Source organism: Centroberyx gerrardi, chromosome 9 (assembly GCF_048128805.1).
Source record: "Centroberyx gerrardi isolate f3 chromosome 9, fCenGer3.hap1.cur.20231027, whole genome shotgun sequence".
NCBI lineage: Eukaryota > Metazoa > Chordata > Actinopteri > Beryciformes > Berycidae > Centroberyx > Centroberyx gerrardi.
The window spans coordinates 23,621,621-23,640,190 of record NC_136005.1 but is presented as its reverse complement, the minus strand read 5'-3'; the positions used below and the strand labels follow the sequence as shown (position 1 = coordinate 23,640,190).

The 18,570-nt window shown below is 42.7% G+C and overlaps 1 protein-coding gene across 1 annotated transcript in view; it reads left to right on the top strand.

The window, feature by feature from the left end:
• dnajc6 (DnaJ (Hsp40) homolog, subfamily C, member 6) overlaps positions 1-13,206 on the top strand; it is a 35,068-nt gene extending 21,862 nt beyond the window's left edge. The window contains exons 8-19 of the mRNA XM_071905290.2: positions 373-490; positions 2,364-2,443; positions 2,710-2,903; positions 4,699-4,725; positions 5,889-6,266; positions 7,000-7,143; positions 8,065-8,166; positions 8,472-8,609; positions 9,512-9,856; positions 10,350-10,498; positions 11,087-11,263; positions 12,998-13,206. Of these exons, the coding sequence (XP_071761391.1) occupies positions 373-490; positions 2,364-2,443; positions 2,710-2,903; positions 4,699-4,725; positions 5,889-6,266; positions 7,000-7,143; positions 8,065-8,166; positions 8,472-8,609; positions 9,512-9,856; positions 10,350-10,498; positions 11,087-11,263; positions 12,998-13,099 (1,954 nt within the window). The 3' untranslated portion in view covers positions 13,100-13,206. The remainder of the gene's footprint in view (positions 1-372; positions 491-2,363; positions 2,444-2,709; positions 2,904-4,698; positions 4,726-5,888; positions 6,267-6,999; positions 7,144-8,064; positions 8,167-8,471; positions 8,610-9,511; positions 9,857-10,349; positions 10,499-11,086; positions 11,264-12,997) is intronic.
• Positions 13,207-18,570: the final 5,364 nt, after the last annotated feature.

Here is an 18,570-nt window from a genome sequence, read left to right as displayed (position 1 = left end):
CTCTGATTCACTGCTGAAATTAGCTAGCAAGAAAGGGGTAAGACAACATGCAGTTTAGTCTCTGCATGCATAATCAGCGAATAAATGCAACCCTTCCATCTACAGTGGAACGATGCAGTGGTGACAGATACTCTTATTTGAAATGAATGAGCCTCCGTCGGGAAACAACACATTCCATGCATTAACTACGATCAAGGGATCACAGAGTAGAAACACGTGCATTGAATTAATGCTTTCTTTCTCCTCTTTCTCCACCCCTATTCTCTCTCCTCATCCTCAATTACTCTCTCCCAATTGTCCCCTCCATCTGTCTCTCCCCATCCTCCCTCAATCCTTCTCCCCATCTCTCTCCCCCCTGCTATCTCCTCCCAGAGAGCACAGGGTCCAGGAGGGGAAGGTGGTGTTCCCTCTGGGTGTGAGTGTCCACGGGGATGTGGTGGTTTCTGTCTATCACATGAGGTCCACCATCGGAGGACGCCTGCAGGCCAAGGTATGCCCGGTGCCTTCCTTTATGTGCTGCTCTACACTGTGTCCTACAAAATCTGTTTCACAGTCAACATCAGTTGGATAGTATACACAAACATCTTAGGGACCGTCTCCAGATTATCAGGTCTAGCCAACAATAACAAAATGCTCAAGTCTGCTGTACAGCAAGATCAAAGAACAGCAACTGTGGGACCAGAAATGTTTTCGGACCAAGTGGGCATGCTGATCCTGTAGAACTGCCACCCATAGCTCGAACAGCCTCAAGATGTCACTGCAATTTATGCATGCAAAACCCATGCAAACCCTGGAGGAAAGAAGTGGCAAGAAGTGGCTGGCTGAAGGTTCTGATGCAATATAGCATATACAGAACAGATATATGGGGGAAAAAAACACTCAGAAGTTCAACTTAGAACGTCTCAGAAATGGATCACTCCATGTCAAACTATACCATTCACCCTGCTGTGCAAGCGCCATTCTCCGTGGCACTTGCATTTGCTCCATGGTTTTGCAAATGAATTGCAGCGTGGCAGCTGAGGTGGTTCGGGCTATTTTAGCCACTGATTTGTTTTGTCCAACAAATCGGGATTCAACCTCATAATCTATGGATTGGTCAACAATATAAAGTTTTGTTACTACGCAACCAGCACTGAGACCAAAATTGTGTTTGCTTGGACCAGCAAATCTGCTTTTATTCAAATATCAATGCAGTAGAGCAGAAAACAAGACTAAGAGTCAAACAGCCCCGCGACATTGAATTTTGTGGAAGCGTCCCTGCCAGGAATCAAACACGGGTCTCTCAATTCAGAGTCTGCAATCTAACTCCCTGCGGCATACTTTCACCCACGTGACCAAAAGTGGTGAACAGATCGACCGACCGACAATACGATCCATAGAGCCCCTGCTGTCTCGGGGCTAAAAGGCATAGAGCATATGAATGGAACTAGCATCCTAGAATGCTGGTGCCATGTAAGCCCAGTGAGTGGTTTACAGTATAACTTGACTAAACCTTGTATTCTCACCATAGCGTAGGAGCCAATCTAACACGTTAACGCAACACTGACACAAAGACATCTGTGATAATTCCTGCCACATTGGCCCATAGGGGTAAATCCTCTGTTCAGGATGCTAGCTGGTCTGTCTTGGAGCTTCACTGACAGCCAGGCAGAGAGGCTGGGTCCCATTTTTACACTTCTTGATAAAGATATTGTGCTTACAATGAGCTAAAATTTCATGACCCTGGGACCTCAAAAATACACTGAATGTACAAAATATAGGGACACTTACTCTTTTCATGAAGTACACAGATAAGGTGAATCCAGGTAAAAGCCATTATCCCTTCTTGAGCTCCCTTATTAAATCTAATCTATATCTAAATCTATATCAATCACACAGGAGGAGTTGTTGATAAAGACAAGCAGAGGAATTTTTATGCTTTGAAACAATTGAGATGTAGATTGTGCAAAAGGGGCTACAACTCAATATCAGTAAGATGTCCCTAATATTTCATATTTTGTGCATTTGGTGTATATAGTTAGTCAATTTTAAAATTATAATTATTTTTTTAATTCCTTTTTAGAAATACAAGGTTTTCAGCCAACAGTTGGCTTTGTATACACATTTAACACTTAATGACGGTGGATCAACACCCAATTTTCACTTCATTGGATCAACACCTAGTCTGCCAGAACGGGTGTAGTTAAGGCAATTAGCTAATGCAATGGGAAACTGGATTACAGGGAATGAGAGATTTGATTACAGGGATATGCTCTGGCTCTTTACACAATACTATAGAATACAATACAACACAATGTAATACAATACGTTACGATGCAATGCAATATGATATGATCAAAACTTCTTTCTCTTTCTTTTGTCAGGTGTCCAACACCCAGATCTTCCAGATCCAGTTCCACACAGGCTTCATTGCTCCTGGAACCACCATGTTAAAGTTTAATAAGTAAGCACCTTTCTTCTGTATGATTACTATGTTGAAAGTGTAGAGTGTAGCAGAAAAACCCTGCCCCGATCCTTTTACAGGTATTCCTTAATACTGCCCGCTAACAATTTAAATAGAGAGTGGAAGAGATGCAGCAACTCCTCTGGTATGAAGGACTGAAATCATGAGTTAATATAGTGTATATTTTGTTTTGTAGTCTCTCTCTTTCTTACCTCCTCACACCTGCTGTCTTTACTGTCTCTCATGCACACTCACTCTCCACCCAGACCAGAGCTGGATGCGTGCGACTCTCCAGAGAAATACCCCCAGCTGTTCCATGTGATACTGGACATGGAGGTGGAAGGGGTGGACAAGCAGAAAGACCTGACGCCACCGTGGGAGCAGTTCCCCTGTAAAGACCTCAGCCCCAACGTGCTCTTCTCCTGCCACCAGGAGCACCAGGACGCACTGGCCATCGCTGGTACTGAGGGGAGGGAGGGGAGGGGAGAGAGGGGTACGCTGGGGACAAACACTGACACACTTGTCACACACATGCAAGATGCCCAGGCCATTGCTGATGTGGACGGGAAACACACATACATTCACACAGACAAACACCTGTACTGCACGGTGGCCATTTTGGACCTATGTCATACTTGGGGTTAGTACATATAGATTAGTATATACTTCAACACATAAGTGAGGACTTCAGATAGACCTAAGAAACTAGCAATCTCTGGAACAACAACTGCAATAAGTGCTTGAATTTAGCAGGTAAGTTAGATACCGTATTTCCTCTAATAGTGGCCCGGGCCTTTATTTACCTCAACTGCAGAGGGTACCAGGCCTTTATTGGAAGCAGGCTTATATTAGAGACAGGCCTTTATTTCTAATTCCCTCTGTTTGATAAGTATATTTGCTCATATTTTAGTACGAAGCCTCCTTGTTTTCTGATCTGCTTCTGTTGGGGTACGTTAGGTAGACGTTTTTTTGTTACTGCAATGCATTACGATAATTACGGTAATCGACGACGGCATGCTCCAGAGACTTCCGCCGGCCGAGCCGTCTTGTGGCACTTGTACGTTACTACAAACTACAGTTACAAACAGGCACCAGGAGTTTACCGGTATCCACCGTTGTTTGCATGTAAGCTAAAGCTAACTGAAGCTAACTGAACCTGGGCGCCGATGTGTTCCCGGTGATCCGGCCGAGATTTCGGCGGGGGTCCGGGGCTTGGATCGGGAGGATCAATGCGGGCCGTGGGCGCAGTGGAGAGGCAGCGGCGGAGAGAGGAGACGGACACGGTGCAGCTATATACTAGGTTTTGACCTAGTCTTGTTTCCTTTGTTTTTTCCCCCGGCCTGTATTTGAGACCGGCCTTTATTTGTTCGTGTCGACGACGGCCCCGGCCATTATCGGAGACCCGGCTTTTAATTGACTACAGGCCACTATTAGAGGAAATACGGTAGCTTACTAGCTTGTTAGCTACTAGCTAGCTACCTACTAGCTAGCTACCTAGGACAAATTCCGGTAGCTAGCTATACTGGGACAAATATATGACCTTAAAAGGTGAACCAATATCCGTCTGAATTGACAACCATTAATTTCTAAAACATTTTTTTCAGCAAGGAATCTGAAATGATAAATGTTTGTCTGATTGTTAGCATTTGTATGATGTTGTAGGCTACACAAGAGTAGCTGGGCTGTACTTGCTCCTTTGGGTAGTTTCCCATCTTGAGTGTGACGTAAATTCAAAATGGCTATCGTGGGAATATCATCAATAACTACTCGTGAGGACCTTCCATTGATTGCATTGATATCGAAACCCCTAGCCTCTAACAATTTACCCTTACTTAAACCTAATCCAAATTAACATTAACCCTAAACCTAAATCCTAACCCTAAACTAATCTTACACTAAACCTAATCCTAACCTAAAGATAAACCTAATTGTTATTTAACCCTAAACCCTACTCATAACCCAGTAACAGCCCCTTAAAAATTGAGGACCTGTCTTGCAAAAATGTCCTCACTTTGAAAGTCTAAACTCAAACTGGTTCTCACAAGGATAACAAAACAAGTGCATAAATTCACCCACAGATACAAACACACACAAATTCACTCACGCACATTCACACGTGCACACGCAAATTTCAATGCGCAGATGTGTAAGATACTGATGCAATAGATAATCCAATAGATGCTGTCACACACACATCACAGACACGCACACACACACAAACAAACTAATGTGACTTTCATTTTTGTCCCTACAAGATGAGATGGAGGGCTTGGATCTAGAGGGTAAGACAGTAGAGGAGACCACAGACCTGCTAGTGAACTGTATATTGACGTTAGTTAACCAGGGCTTGGTTCAGTGCACTTTCAATTCAGTCAAACTTTCCTCAAAATTCATATGAGCATGACAGCGTTGTACTGATGCTATTAAAAAACAACTAGAGAATGAGTCTTATGTGATATCCATTTACAATCTGAATTGATTGAATTGAAATTGAATTTACCCCATCCTTGTTATGGAGTGATATTTCATTTTGGTAGAAAATTTTCCACTTACCTCTTTCATCAGTAGTGGCCCCTCTGGGGACCTGGAATCAACACAATTAGCTACAACAGCAGACCCATGTAATCATCTTTTTTTTATTTCTGTATCCAGAGTAATATCCAGAGTAGTATAATGTTTTTCAAGAAGTATATATATTTTTGTTATTACTGATATTGGGAGCTGGGGAAAATACCCTGAATCCTAGTGGTGACAGCTAATGGAAGCTAGGAAAAAAGCCCCAATGGAGGTACATGTGGTATAAATTAAAACTGTTCTACCAAAGTGAAATATTGCTTCAGGTGAAAACTAGCTAAGTACCTGGTTTATAGTGATATAGCCTTCCTTTTCTTCACAGTCCTTACAATAATCCAACAAGTGGAAAATGTGCTTATAAATACAATGATTTATCATATTGTTTTAGACCTCATTTCTTCCCCTTAGCTGAGGATGCTGAGGCCCAAAGCCAGATGTTATGCACCTATAGCCTATAGTAGCTCTGGCAGATTGCAAAGTGTGGAACATATTAAAGCACACAGCGAACAGTATCAGGAGAGAAGCTAGTGTTTGTAGGTAGAGATGACCTATGTAGTTCCCTATGGGCATATGTACAAAGATTCCCTGCCTTCCTCTGGTCCCTCTTCCTCTCTATCTACCCTATCTTTCTGTCTGCTTTCTCCCCAATTCATTTCCTGCTTCTGCTTTGTTATCGCTGCCCCTCTCTGCCTCCCTCTGCCTCCCTCTCCATTTGGTCACACACTCCATTATTTCCTCCCTTCTTCTTTCCATTTCACACTCTTTCCCTCCTTTTCTCCCTCTCCCTCCCTCTATCTCTTCTGCTGTCTTGTCTCCTCTTTCTCACACCCTTCCTCCTTTCCATTTCTCTCTCTCTCTCTCTCTCCCGCAGAGCCAAGCCGGCCCCACGGAGGTCCGGACGGTCGAGGCCACGGCGAGGAGAGCGAGCCCTCGGACGACGAGATGCTGTCTCTCTCCAGCCAGCAGAGCAACGCCAGCGCGCCCCCCCAGAGACCCGAACCCCCTGCTCCAACAGCCGCCGCCCCTCCGGCCGCTGAGGAAGTGGATCTCCTCGGCCTGGACGGGGAGGCGATCAAGCTCCCCGGCGCCTCGTCTCAGCCCCCGCCTGCCGCAGCCACCACCACGGACCTCCTAGGGGACCTGTTCGGGGGCCCGCCTCAGCCAAGCAGCGGGCCGTCCTCTGCCCAGTCCACACCGCACAAAGTAGCCCCCAACACCGCTTCACCCTGCCCCTCTCCTGCCCCACCAGGTGAGATACAGTTTGAAGTTACACTCCTTCAAAAAATCCATCCTAAAACTCATTCAAATGTGATATTCTATGAACCACCTGTAGATTTCTATGCAAAATCGTTATATACAAATTTACACTGAAGTGTCTAAGATTGCAGAGCTATCACATGGGAATTATTTTTCTGAATAGATTTTCCTGTTAATTGAAATATAACAAAATAGTAGCCCTAAGAGGAAAGAGAATATAATATTGGATATTTCATAATATCCGGTATTTTTTCATTGCAATCATTGGAACATACTGTATATATACTATTTGAAATATGAAATTAAAATGCTAGGCATTACTATTTTGAGTTGCACTGAAAGAGAAAGTCGCAAAAAGTTTGATGTTCATTTGTACAGAAAGATCTTTGTACATATACCCCAAATTAAAATGTTCAAAATAATACCAGATAGAGGATTTAAGGTTGGAAAAGAGTACAGAACAGTGTAAGATATCCTAATGTAGTATTTATTGTCTCACCAGGCAAGACACTGAGATAAATCACTGTCACAATATTTAATGGGAATACAGGAAGCAAAATGCATAGGGGTTTTTCTTGTTATCACTGCAGTATGAAAAATGGCCATTTCATATTATACAAAGAAACTCAGTGACATTTCATATAATACAAAAATGGAGAAAAGAAGAACAATCTTTTGAAATGATAAAAAAAAAAAATCTGATCTGAAAACTCTGTTTCCCTTAGCGTTCGATCCCTTCGGGACGGGTCCCATGCCTAAGCCTCAGGAGCTGATGGGTTCATTCCTGGGACCAGGTAACGTGGGGCAGCCAGACCCCTTCCTGCATGCTGCTCGCTCTCCATCACCCACCCTGCAGCCTACAGGCATGGGTAAGGCATGCTTCTGCATTCCTGCTGCACACTCTCACACACCATTTTGGATGCATTCAAAGCAATATTTTTCAACTATGACTCCAAGTCCAAGACTCTGCACCATATCCGGGTAAGGCATGTAATGGCATCTGCTGCACAAGTCCATACCCACACATATTAACACACTAACACATACACATGCATTTTGGCTGCCTCTGTGCATCAACACTGGTTAAAACTGGGTGCAAACATGTCTTTATTCAAGATTTGTCCACAAATCTGCCATGCTTTTCACATCTTTTTGTTTTTTAGTTTAGCTCACCATATTCCATTGTTCTTCTCACTCAGATACTTACTTCACACATGATTGTCTGCTTCTGTTACAGTGTTGCTTTATGTTCCGCTATGTATGTATGTGCATGATGTATGATGAGTTTTTGCAGCCCATCTGATTGCTGTTGCATTTCAACAAATAGCTTGACTTACACAGTATGGTGCGACACTTGCATGATGAAATACACAGCCCTGTTGGATTGATACAGATTGATATGCAGTGTCAAGTTATTATTATAGTGACGATTGCTCCAAAGCCCCATATCAATAAGGGTTTTGCTATTGAATTAAGTGGAAGCCTAAACATTTCCTATTGCTTGGTGGGATTAAATAGAATTATACTGCTTAGTTTGTTGTTCAAAAAATGATGGCATGAACCATATTTAGGGTGCATTTTGAGCAAGGCAATATCAGCCATACATTTTGTAACACCTAGATCCCCTTGAGGCTTAGAAAAAGTCCCAGACATGTCACAAGTCCCAGACAGTGTCTCTCATGAGAGTCAGACCTGTCATGACACAGGGTCCTTTGCTGCGTGACTTCACATCTCTCCCTTCCCATTTGCCTTCTGGTCTGTCTGTGTCTAACCTTTCTGTGCTCTGATAGGTCGGAGTTCTCCGGTCCCCCCCACCACCCCGACAGTCAACATTCAGCAGCAGAACGCCATGGGAGGATGGGACTGGAACAGACCTGCTGCCACAAGCGCAGGTATACACACACACACACACACACACACACACAGAGCACTGCCCTCTACTGGTCATCATGCACACTAATCTCATACTTGCATTGAGGAATCAATCTATATCTATAGACTAAAGGAACTACTTTTTAAGGGAAACGTTTCAAAAAATTGTGGATCATCGTCTTCCCTATCCTATCAACCAGTTGTTTTATATTGTGTTGTTGTGGTTTTTGTGGTTTTGGGCACCAGTCCCACTGGCTCGGTCCACTGCTCTCTGACTGTATTTCTCATTATTTTCCTCTGCACTGTTGTGTGTTGCCTTATTCAGGAGGAGGCTTTGGTATGGGCAGTCGGTCAGCCACCACCAGTCCCACCAGCTCGGTCCACAGCACCCCCACCCACCAAACCAAGCCAAACACCCTGGACCCGTTTGCTGACATAGGCAACCTGGGAGCCAGCCTTGGAGGTCAGTTACCAGGAACTAACCCATATCAAGCTTTTAAACAATAAATGCAATAAATTACAAAAAAAAGATTCAATTATTTTCTTGTATTTTTATCCCATCCCACATAAAAATTCCAACCAGTAATGCCATCACAGATTCCCCCCCTTCTCCCCTCTCAACATATTCACAACTTTCAAAGTGACATGAGACAACATGGTACAGTGGTTCATTTTTGAGTGTTCACCCCCGAAAACCCTAAGAATCCTAAGACATCATGGTTGTGTCACTGGAATTTATTCATTTTGAATAGGGATGCACCGATACCGATACTGGTATCGGTATCGGTGCCGATAACAGGCTAAAATGGAATATCGGTATCAGAGATTTTACCCAAGACTAAATGTGATACCGAAAGCCATGAGTAACATGTAAGAAATAAAAGCAAACTGTCTTGATTTTATTCATTTGTGGCACATAGAAGCCTGTATTTCTCAAACAGTGGCAAAAAACAAGGATTTTATCTCAATAATTTTGTCCATTGACCCCAAACTAAGGAAGTAAGCCTGTACTGTTCAGTAAAAGTAATGGATCGGATTGGTACTCAGTATCGGCCGATACTTAAACTTTCATACTCGTAATCGGTATCGGCATTGAAAAAGTGGCATCGGTGCATCCCTAATTTTGAAGAATCCAAAATTTGTGATGGCTCAAGATTACATGCAAAAACTTTTGAACACTTTCAATAGTCCCTCTCTGTGTTCTGTACCACCCTAAAATCCTGTTTCAACCAGAAATACATTGAATTACAGAAGCAAGACATTATCGAAATCCTGTTTCCTTGTGACTATAAAAGTATAATGAGTCTAAGTCATTTTTGCCATGAGCTCTTTTTCTCATTTTCTCTCTCTGTCCTTCCCCTTCAGGAGGTTCTGGCTTCTCCAGCAAGCCTACCACCCCTACTGGAACGACCCCTTCCTTTCCCCCCATGGGCTCCCCATCGCGGCCCCCTCCCTCGCCTCAGCACGCAGGCGGGTGGCAGGCCCACGCAGGAGCCGGCTTCCCCTCTTGGCAGCCCGGCAGCGGCGGTGGCGGTGGCGGGGCCGGATGGCAACCCCAGGGACAGGGCCCCAGCCCCCAGCCCAAGCCCAGCCCCAGCCACTCCGCCATGCCCCACACGTCGCCCCAGAACCGACCCAACTACAACGTCAGCTTCTCTGGAATGGGAGGGGGCTCCCCCGCTGCCGGGGCCAAAGCACAGGCTGGCATGGGTGAGCAGGGGATGAGGGAGGGGGGTTGATGCTGTCTGTTAACGCTGAGGATGTTGTGGTGAGGCTGTGAGGTTAGGGGGGGTGAGTGTGATGGTGTTGAAGTCTGTTAAATTCATGCTACTTGAAACTTTGGTAGGAACGCCAGCCTGCAGATAATTCAGGTTTTGAACTCACTTGGTAGCACAATTATCTGTCATGCTGTCACAGGTTTGAAGGTATTTTGAGACTCAGGAAGTTATATAGGACGCTACCATGAAAATCACAGCTACATGTTTTTATAGTTTTTATAGAGGAAGCGATGTTTGGATGATTGGATTTTTAGTATATTAGTATTTTGCTGCTGTAGGCTCATTCATTCTGCAGTGGGAATCGATCAATCAATCAATCAGTCAGCCAGCTCAGTCAGTAAGTCAGTCAATCAAAGTATATTGACAATATAGGACGATAAGTTATGCAAAGTGACTCTTTCTCTCTCTCTCTCCCTCTCTGCCAGCTCCCAAGCCCAGGGCATCGGATGCCAACTTTGACGACCTGCTGTCCGGTCAGGGCTTCGCTGGGGCCAAAGAGAAGAAAGGGCCCAGGACTATAGCAGAGATGAGGAAGGAGGAGATGGCCAAAGAGATGGACCCTGAGAAACTCAAGGCAGGGGGCTGTTTTTAGCTGTACTATTGAATACAGTCTGGAGACTAATGAAAACATTCAGTAGATTATAAGTAATGTTTGCTAATCTGTAGGTCAGGGCCCGCAATGGGCCGTGGGCCTGTTTCTGGTAACAATTAACAAAGAGGGTCACTGAATGACATGAGAGTTTGTGTGTTTCCAATGCTTTTGTTTATGCAACAAACAGGAAGTCTCATAACGCTTGCATCACCAAATCTGGGTAGAATTACTATTTGGTTTTGGGAGATTGATTCTTCCGGTCTAGCACAATGGAAGCAATGTAATAGTCCCCTATAGTCAATTTTTTTCGTCAGATAGAAGCCATATACAAAAATAGGATAGTCTACTCAAAAACCTTTGGCCGTTAAAGTGTTTCCAGTTATTCCAAAATAATTAAGCGCCCTATTTTGATCTCCCCATGACCAAACTTTGCGTCCCTAATTAGTCCTTGAAAAACATTTGACCAGAGCCAAAATAGCTGAAAGGATTTCAGTTAATAATTGTTCCAAATCTGGCCATCGCTGGCTAACAGTCCCCCCCTTCCCTCCCTCTCCCGTTTCCGTGTCCCAGATTCTGGACTGGATCGAGGGGAAGGAGCGCAACATCCGCGCCCTGCTGTCCACCATGCATACGGTGCTGTGGGAGGGAGAGACGCGCTGGAAGCCGATGGGCATGGCTGACCTGGTCACTCCAGAACAGGTCAAGAAGGTCTACCGCAAAGCTGTCCTGGTGGTCCACCCAGACAAGGTGAGACACACACACACATAGGCATGCACGTATATAAGCAGGCTTGTATGCACATTCGGGCGCACACACACATATAAACTCACACACATGCATGCAGGTACTCACAGACGTATACACAGACACGCAAAAACTATGGACTACAATACTATGGAATAAACGACATATCCTATCAGTATTTGAGTATTTTCTAATGCATCTCACTTATTGTAGTTACTACTAATCTCAAATCATCATCTCAGTAAATGCATAAGATGTACACCGTAGGCTACATGCTCATGCCATAATAAAAAAATGTAAAGCTATCTCTTCAAACTGCAAGTACTGCTACATTTGGAAGATGAAGGCACAATGCCAAAATTAATTTCTGTTTTTTTTTAATCTCCCTATAACCTCTAAATATTGCCTAGCTGTAGCTGGAAGGTGGCGTGAGACAGAGCTGAACTTTACTGTAATCGAAATGCGCTCAACCTTTGAGCGTTAAGTTTTACTGGTTGCCAGGTATGTCACTCAAATGAGGGCAGGCAGAGTCATTAAGTTGCTAAGCACCCAGAATTTACCTGACGTTATATAACGTAAATATTGATGCCCAAGCTGCATTACAATCACTTTCTCATCAGCTGTAACGTTTGCACCTGTTCTCGCTCTCAACATCAGCTGACACATTGCAGACACCGGGGGCTCGGATCACTGATGACGAATCAGAAAAAAAATGCTCAAATCACAGCAACACCCGCCTCCTCAGTAGTGACACTATCGCTGTAGGCAACATCAAAGAAAGTCCCCAGACTGTTTGGGTCAAAAGAGTCAAAGAGTCTGCTCAGGCAACTCTAAATAGGCAGTTTATATTTCAGGTATACAGCTTCCAAGCCAACCACAACTCATCTGCTTCTGGACCTAGAGTTTTATACTTGATGCTTCACATCAGAAGCAGAATTTTCCTAATATGTATTTCTACTGCACTTGAGTTTCTTCAAACTCATGAGAACCTGTGGATTTTGTTTCATATCCTGGCCTGCTCTCTGTGTCATTGACTAGCCTTATCTTGGAATGTGTCTATCTGATGTGCTTAGCCATGATGTGGTAAATTGCACACAATGATCGTTATGTTTGCTAACTTAATATTAGAGTAAACTGATTTGTACTGCAGGCTGAGGTTTTCTTAGGACACACTGTTGTAATGACTTGCATCCCTGCAACATAGGGCTGGGCAATAATTCAATATTATCGTTTATCGTCTTTCAGTGGAATCATATCGTGATGATATGAAGATATTTTGATATCGTGAAACACATTTCTGCTGTCTAAATTGATGATGACAAGCAAATTTTACTTAAAAACTCTCATAAAATGAGGTATGGTAGGAATATTATTTGAATATTTCTCTTTTGTTTGACATCACACCTAACATTACCATTCGGTTCAATGAGATGAACATTAATTTGATTATTTAATGTGATTTTGCATACATGAACCATATCGTGATATATATTGATATCGAGAAAAATCCTTATGATTATCATGATATTGATTTCAACCATGTCGCCCAGCCCTACTACAACATGTAGTAAAAACCTCTACAGTAGCCGCTCACTTCATCAGATAAATTGTGGGACATTTTTTGAGATAAACTTGCAATTCAATATTTTAAAAGCGTGATTCCTCAGTTGTTTGGTAAAGGTAATAATTACTGGTTGACCAAAGAATTTCTGTTTGTTTTCCTCTCTTCCCTCGCAGGCGACGGGACAGCCCTATGAACAATATGCCAAGATGATTTTCATGGAACTGAACGATGCCTGGTCAGAATTTGAAAGCCAAGGACAAAAACCCCTCTACTGAGCAGAGAGCGAGAAAAGCGAGCGAGGAGCGAACGCTCCTGCTGATCCTGTCATCTAACCCTAAACATTTCCCACCACCTCTGGTCAAAACACTACAGCCCCGCCCCACAACATCTGCCTTTATACCTGTACTCTGAGTCCATGCTTCTCCTCTCTCCACACACAGACCATCCGGTGGATCTGCAAAGACTGCAAAACACTACAGAACTACAGTACCTGGACTAACAGTGTAATTGTGAGAACAAATGACTTCGTGTAGCTCTACTGTACCTACCTACTGTATGTATCTGGTGCAACATTGTCCTTCCTTGTTGAGTGTCCTTAGCCCTGAACCGACCCACCAATCAAAGCAGAGTCAACAGAGAAACATTCGATTCTGTCTTAAAGGAGATAACTCACAAAGACAGAAGAAGGTCAAATGAACAGGCATTATGCAGACTCCTCAAAACAGGGATTCAGAGAGACCGATCCCTAGCTAGTCTGTGAGGCACAGCAAGCGTTTAACGGCAAATGAGCCATTTACCCACAAGCCACGCCGTCCAGGAAGTGGATTATACTTCATATTTAATTATGTGAAAATTTGATCCATGAAAATGTGATCATATCTAATCTACAGTTTATTACATGCATTTGAATGTAACTGGAGACAAGAAAATGAATAGCCGCGTCAATTTGCGCTTTTCGATGATTGAAATGAAATCGAATTGCCCCCCAGCCCTGTTTTTCATCCCAATTAGGTTATTTGGAGTTATAAATGAATAACGATCTGTCTAATTTTGAAAGTGTTATGGAAGTGTTTCGGCAGCACTGTATATCAAGGTGAAAGCAAAGTACTGTATTTTGGACACCAGCGCAGATGTCAAGTTCATTTTGCAGGACATGGGACTGAAAATACTGTAAAAAACAACAACAAAGAAAACACGGGTTACTATAAGACAAACACGGGTTAGAAGGCTTGTAAAATTTCCATCACGGACTGAATATTAGAATGACAGGTGCGACATAACAGTGTTGCGGGATCGTCGGTATGCCTGATGTGATCAAGCCTAGCGGGTGTCACTTGTGTGCTTCCATGTTCACCGGGAGCTGGGGATTGTATATTTTAGGAATAGCACATGTACAGTTCCATACATGAAGTACCTTGAGGCCTCGTGCGCACTCGCCTCTACAGTAACATGTCATACATCACCAAGGGCGAGGGTTGTTTGTATTTTTGCCTGATAGCAACAAAGGAGCTCAGTGAAAGCACAACTTGACTACTTTGATAGGTGCAGGTTTGAAGGAAAGTCCATTGTTATTTATTTATTAAGTCATTTGTTCCGTCTTCATCTCTTGGTAGGTTGTGTGTGAGGGTGCTGCATTGGGTTTTTTCAGCTATTTAAAGGACAGCAGGATTCTTGAGCTGTTATGTTTCACTCACCAACTGATAGGATTCATTTAGAGGATTAAACTGCTTGTGTGACTTCTTGCAGGGCCTATTACAGTTTTCCCAGAGGCTCTTTGTGGGTCAGTAGGTGAATGAAGCATAACGTAATGATCCAAAAATCCTCTAACTAAATGTCCTTTAACACTACAGTACTGCTCAGCTGATCTTTTTGTGCATCCGTTGGCCCCACACACTCCCTACAGTGCAGTAAGAATTATAATGTATGGGATTATTTTGCAGACATGGAGATGTATCCATCGAAAAGAGATGATTTGTTAAACTGTGTCTGAAAGCAGCCTCATGAGTGAATGAATGTGCTTTACTTCATCTCACTGCTTCATATCTTCAATGGCTAATTTCACTCAGAACTGTTATTACTACTGTTTTATCAGAAGACTTATTTGCAGCGATTGCAACATGTAGTGTTTACTTTTGATTACTTGATATCAATTTGTTGACCTTTGCTACTACCAGACATTCCTGTCAATGCACTGCCACTTTTATTTATTTTCTGATATTTAAGTAATTATCATGCGGCCTGTTTCTGGATGAATATTGCAGACACTGTGTCATATCATATTTACAGTATAGCACATATGGCTCTGAGTATCGACCATTTTTCAAGAGCTTTATGTGTTGCAGGTGCTGTTTGGAATAGTTGGAAACCAACCTAAAAGATGTGAACTTAAATCTCTCCTCATATCATATCATGAATACACTGACTAATATGATCATTCTACTGTATGACTGTCTCTGTCCTGCTAAGAGCCTTTTATCCCCAGTTTTTCCATGTTTTAGTGAAATTGACTGCTGACATTGTCTCCCCATGTAGAAAATATTTCATAACCCTGGGATGAAGCTCAGGCACCAAAGACAAAAATATATATATTGTGCAAAGACAAAAAATGATATACATATTGGCATCAAGTGGAAACTGATTCCTGACAAGTTGACCTTTTGGGGATTTGAGGCTTTCGCAGGACACCGATACCATATGATCATATAACTTAATCTTCACATCAGCTTTATCTATTCATCTGATAGAGCTCTATACTCTAGTTATCTGACAGAGCTACTTTTTCTGATGCGTGGCACCTGTGTGATCAGTTGTATAAAATGTGCTTTAACACATTTTTTACACGTGTTAAGTAAGGAGAATATTCGCCTTCATATGTTCATAAACTATCATTTTACATCGCTGTTCCCTCCATCTCTCTGTTTGGGAGATGTAGATGAAGGATGAGAGACTTTCCAGATTGTCTCTCAGTGTTGTTAATCAGCATCATTATCATCACTTCAGTCCTGTTTTCCCTGCGTTTGAATTTGCATTCCTTCCCAGGATTCCTCTCCGCAGCTGAGGACGTTGACTGAATACTGACCAGCGGAAAGAGACTCTGACTGCTCTAGAGCACTGTTTCTTAAACCATGGTTTGGGACCCAAATTGGGTCAGGGGACTATGTGTGGTGGGTCCCCACATAACAAGAGAAAGATTATGTCTTGAATGGCCTGGGTCCCAAAGCAAGACACTGGGTCCCGGGTTGAAAACGTTTAAGAAGCCCTGATCTAGAGGCTACTGCTTTCGTTGGTGACTTACAAGACACAGGAACTGTGTAGTATGTGCTTCTGTACTGTACTCTGTTTATACTGAGGACCTATGTGAAATAACCCCATAAGCTCCCTCGCTGACTCAATTCTCTATCTGCAATCTTAAGGCAATGTTAAAAAGCTAACCTCTATATTCTAGTCAATGGATGTGTGTTGTTTGAAACTGTGGTACGTGAGGAAGTGATCAGATTTGGATACAGACTACTGTACTGTATGTGTTTGCCCGTCTGCTGTTAAAGTATTACTAAAACGTGTAAACTTATGTTTGCGTGTTTCTTGTCAGTTCTGTTTACCCTTACAGGATGTATATAATGATCAAGTGCAATGCACAAAAATAAATAGTGAACAGAAAACAGAAGGGGTGAGCAACAGTCATCAACTCGTCTGTGTCTATTTGTATTGCTCAGAAATGGTTCATTCTTAGAAAGCAGCCTGGCAGAATCTTCAAAGAAAGCATGATGTGAAAGCAGGTACAATTATTATGAAATTGACCATAGAAGAGCCTAAGACTGGTGTGAGTTATGACATGGTGTGTTAATCATGGGCTACTTTAGCCTGTTTCCACTCACTCAACAAATTTCACAAATGGTGTTGCATCTCTTTGATCACTAGAGGGTAGCAGCAAGCAACAGATCAAACTAAAAAACCTCTGTCTAAAAGGACACACACACACACACACACACACACACACACACAGATATAGACAGAAGCTTATTGTCATTATCCTTATAGCTTTTCTGTTTTTGACAAATTTCTCTGTCAAACAGACAATTCAACCAGTTTTTCCTGAATTCCCCAAAAAGTTAAAGTAATAATCCACAACTTTTTCATATAAATAAATGTCCATTTTGTTACTCTCTATGGCCGACTGATACCATACAATAGTGATGATAGCCAGTTCATGAAAGCTTTTACATTTGCTGTTGTAAACACCTATGAGTCCCTCTTTCCTGGGGAAAAATCCTCTGCAGCACTGGAAGTGATGCATTTTATGTTTATGGAAGTCTTAACTGAGTCTAAACTGGATGGAGTCTAAACTGAGTGTCTTTATTTTTACAGTATGTTGGGCCAGTGCCTACATCGAGTGCAAAATACCAAAGCAATGATCGCTTATCACAAAAGGTGTCGCCAAAATGAAGAAAAACAAGCCTCTTGTGGATTATCATTAAAGCTTCTGGAGGGTTTCTGCACAGTAGTGATGTTACTGAACATTAGACTGTGCCAGTATGCTGCACTACAATGCTGCTGTTCACTACACACTCAACATTAAACTCCTCTCATATGTGAGCAGTTATAGGTGTATCTGTTTTCACTTGAGCCCCAAATCCGGGAAAAAGAAGACTGTGGTGTCAGTGTTTAAGCATTCAGAGGGAAATTTAGGGTAATTGAAAATTACCCCCTGAAAGCAGTGATTCATTCAGAAATATGGTAACGGCTGCACTCCTCAGTTTTTCCTGCCCAGACTGCGCTCTGCTGACGCTGCTGACGCACTTCCTGAGGGAGATGCAGCGCTGATGGATGAAGACCATCAGCACAGGCTGACACTTTATTTGTCATGATAACCTACACCATTAAGCACCATTCTGATCTAGCTGTCAAGCTGTCATGCACACACATGCACGTGCACACACACACACACACACACACACACACACACAAACACATGCGCATACACACATACAGAGTTTCAAGTAAACATACTGATGGCAATGGGGCAGCAAAGTTTGGACAATGATGTGTTTAGGAGTAAGTTGGAATGAAGGCAAGGTGTAACATAAACAGTTGTGTGTGTGTGTGTGTGTGTGTCTTCTGCAGACCCATAGGCATATTCAGGGTGAGATAAAGGGGGATGTCCCCTTGTAACCGCAAGTGTTAAATGTTAAATGCATCACTGCCATTAACTATAGTTTTTAGGTCAAATATATAAGAAAACAACAAACTACCTGTTCACCATTCCCCTTTTTATTTGAACAAAACACCCACTGGAAATGTCTCAAATAGCATTTTATAAGATTGAATCATCTCTATTTTTAACTGTTGAGGAATGAACATCACAAAACATTTTAAACTAGATGGCACTCAGTAGAGCTCATACCTCTGCCAATGCTATGCAATTGTCAAGATATGCCAGTTCCAGATGTCGGATTTTCCCCAAAAGTTAATAATTTCTTCCATAGCACATTGCCAACTTGTTTCACATCAGGAGATGCACACATTTTCATGACTGGACCTGAAACGGGACATGAGATCTGCCTGTTCAAATTCTCGCCACTTTTAAGCATTTTAGCAGAATATCTCAACCCCACACGGCCAATCAGCTCTATATCTGTTCAGTTTCCATTCTACCACAGAGCCAAGTTTTTGAAAAATTGGCAGGGCGGTTATGTCTAAACTGGAAATGAGCACTCCAGTGCCTCCATGTTGTTTGACTGGGCCAATA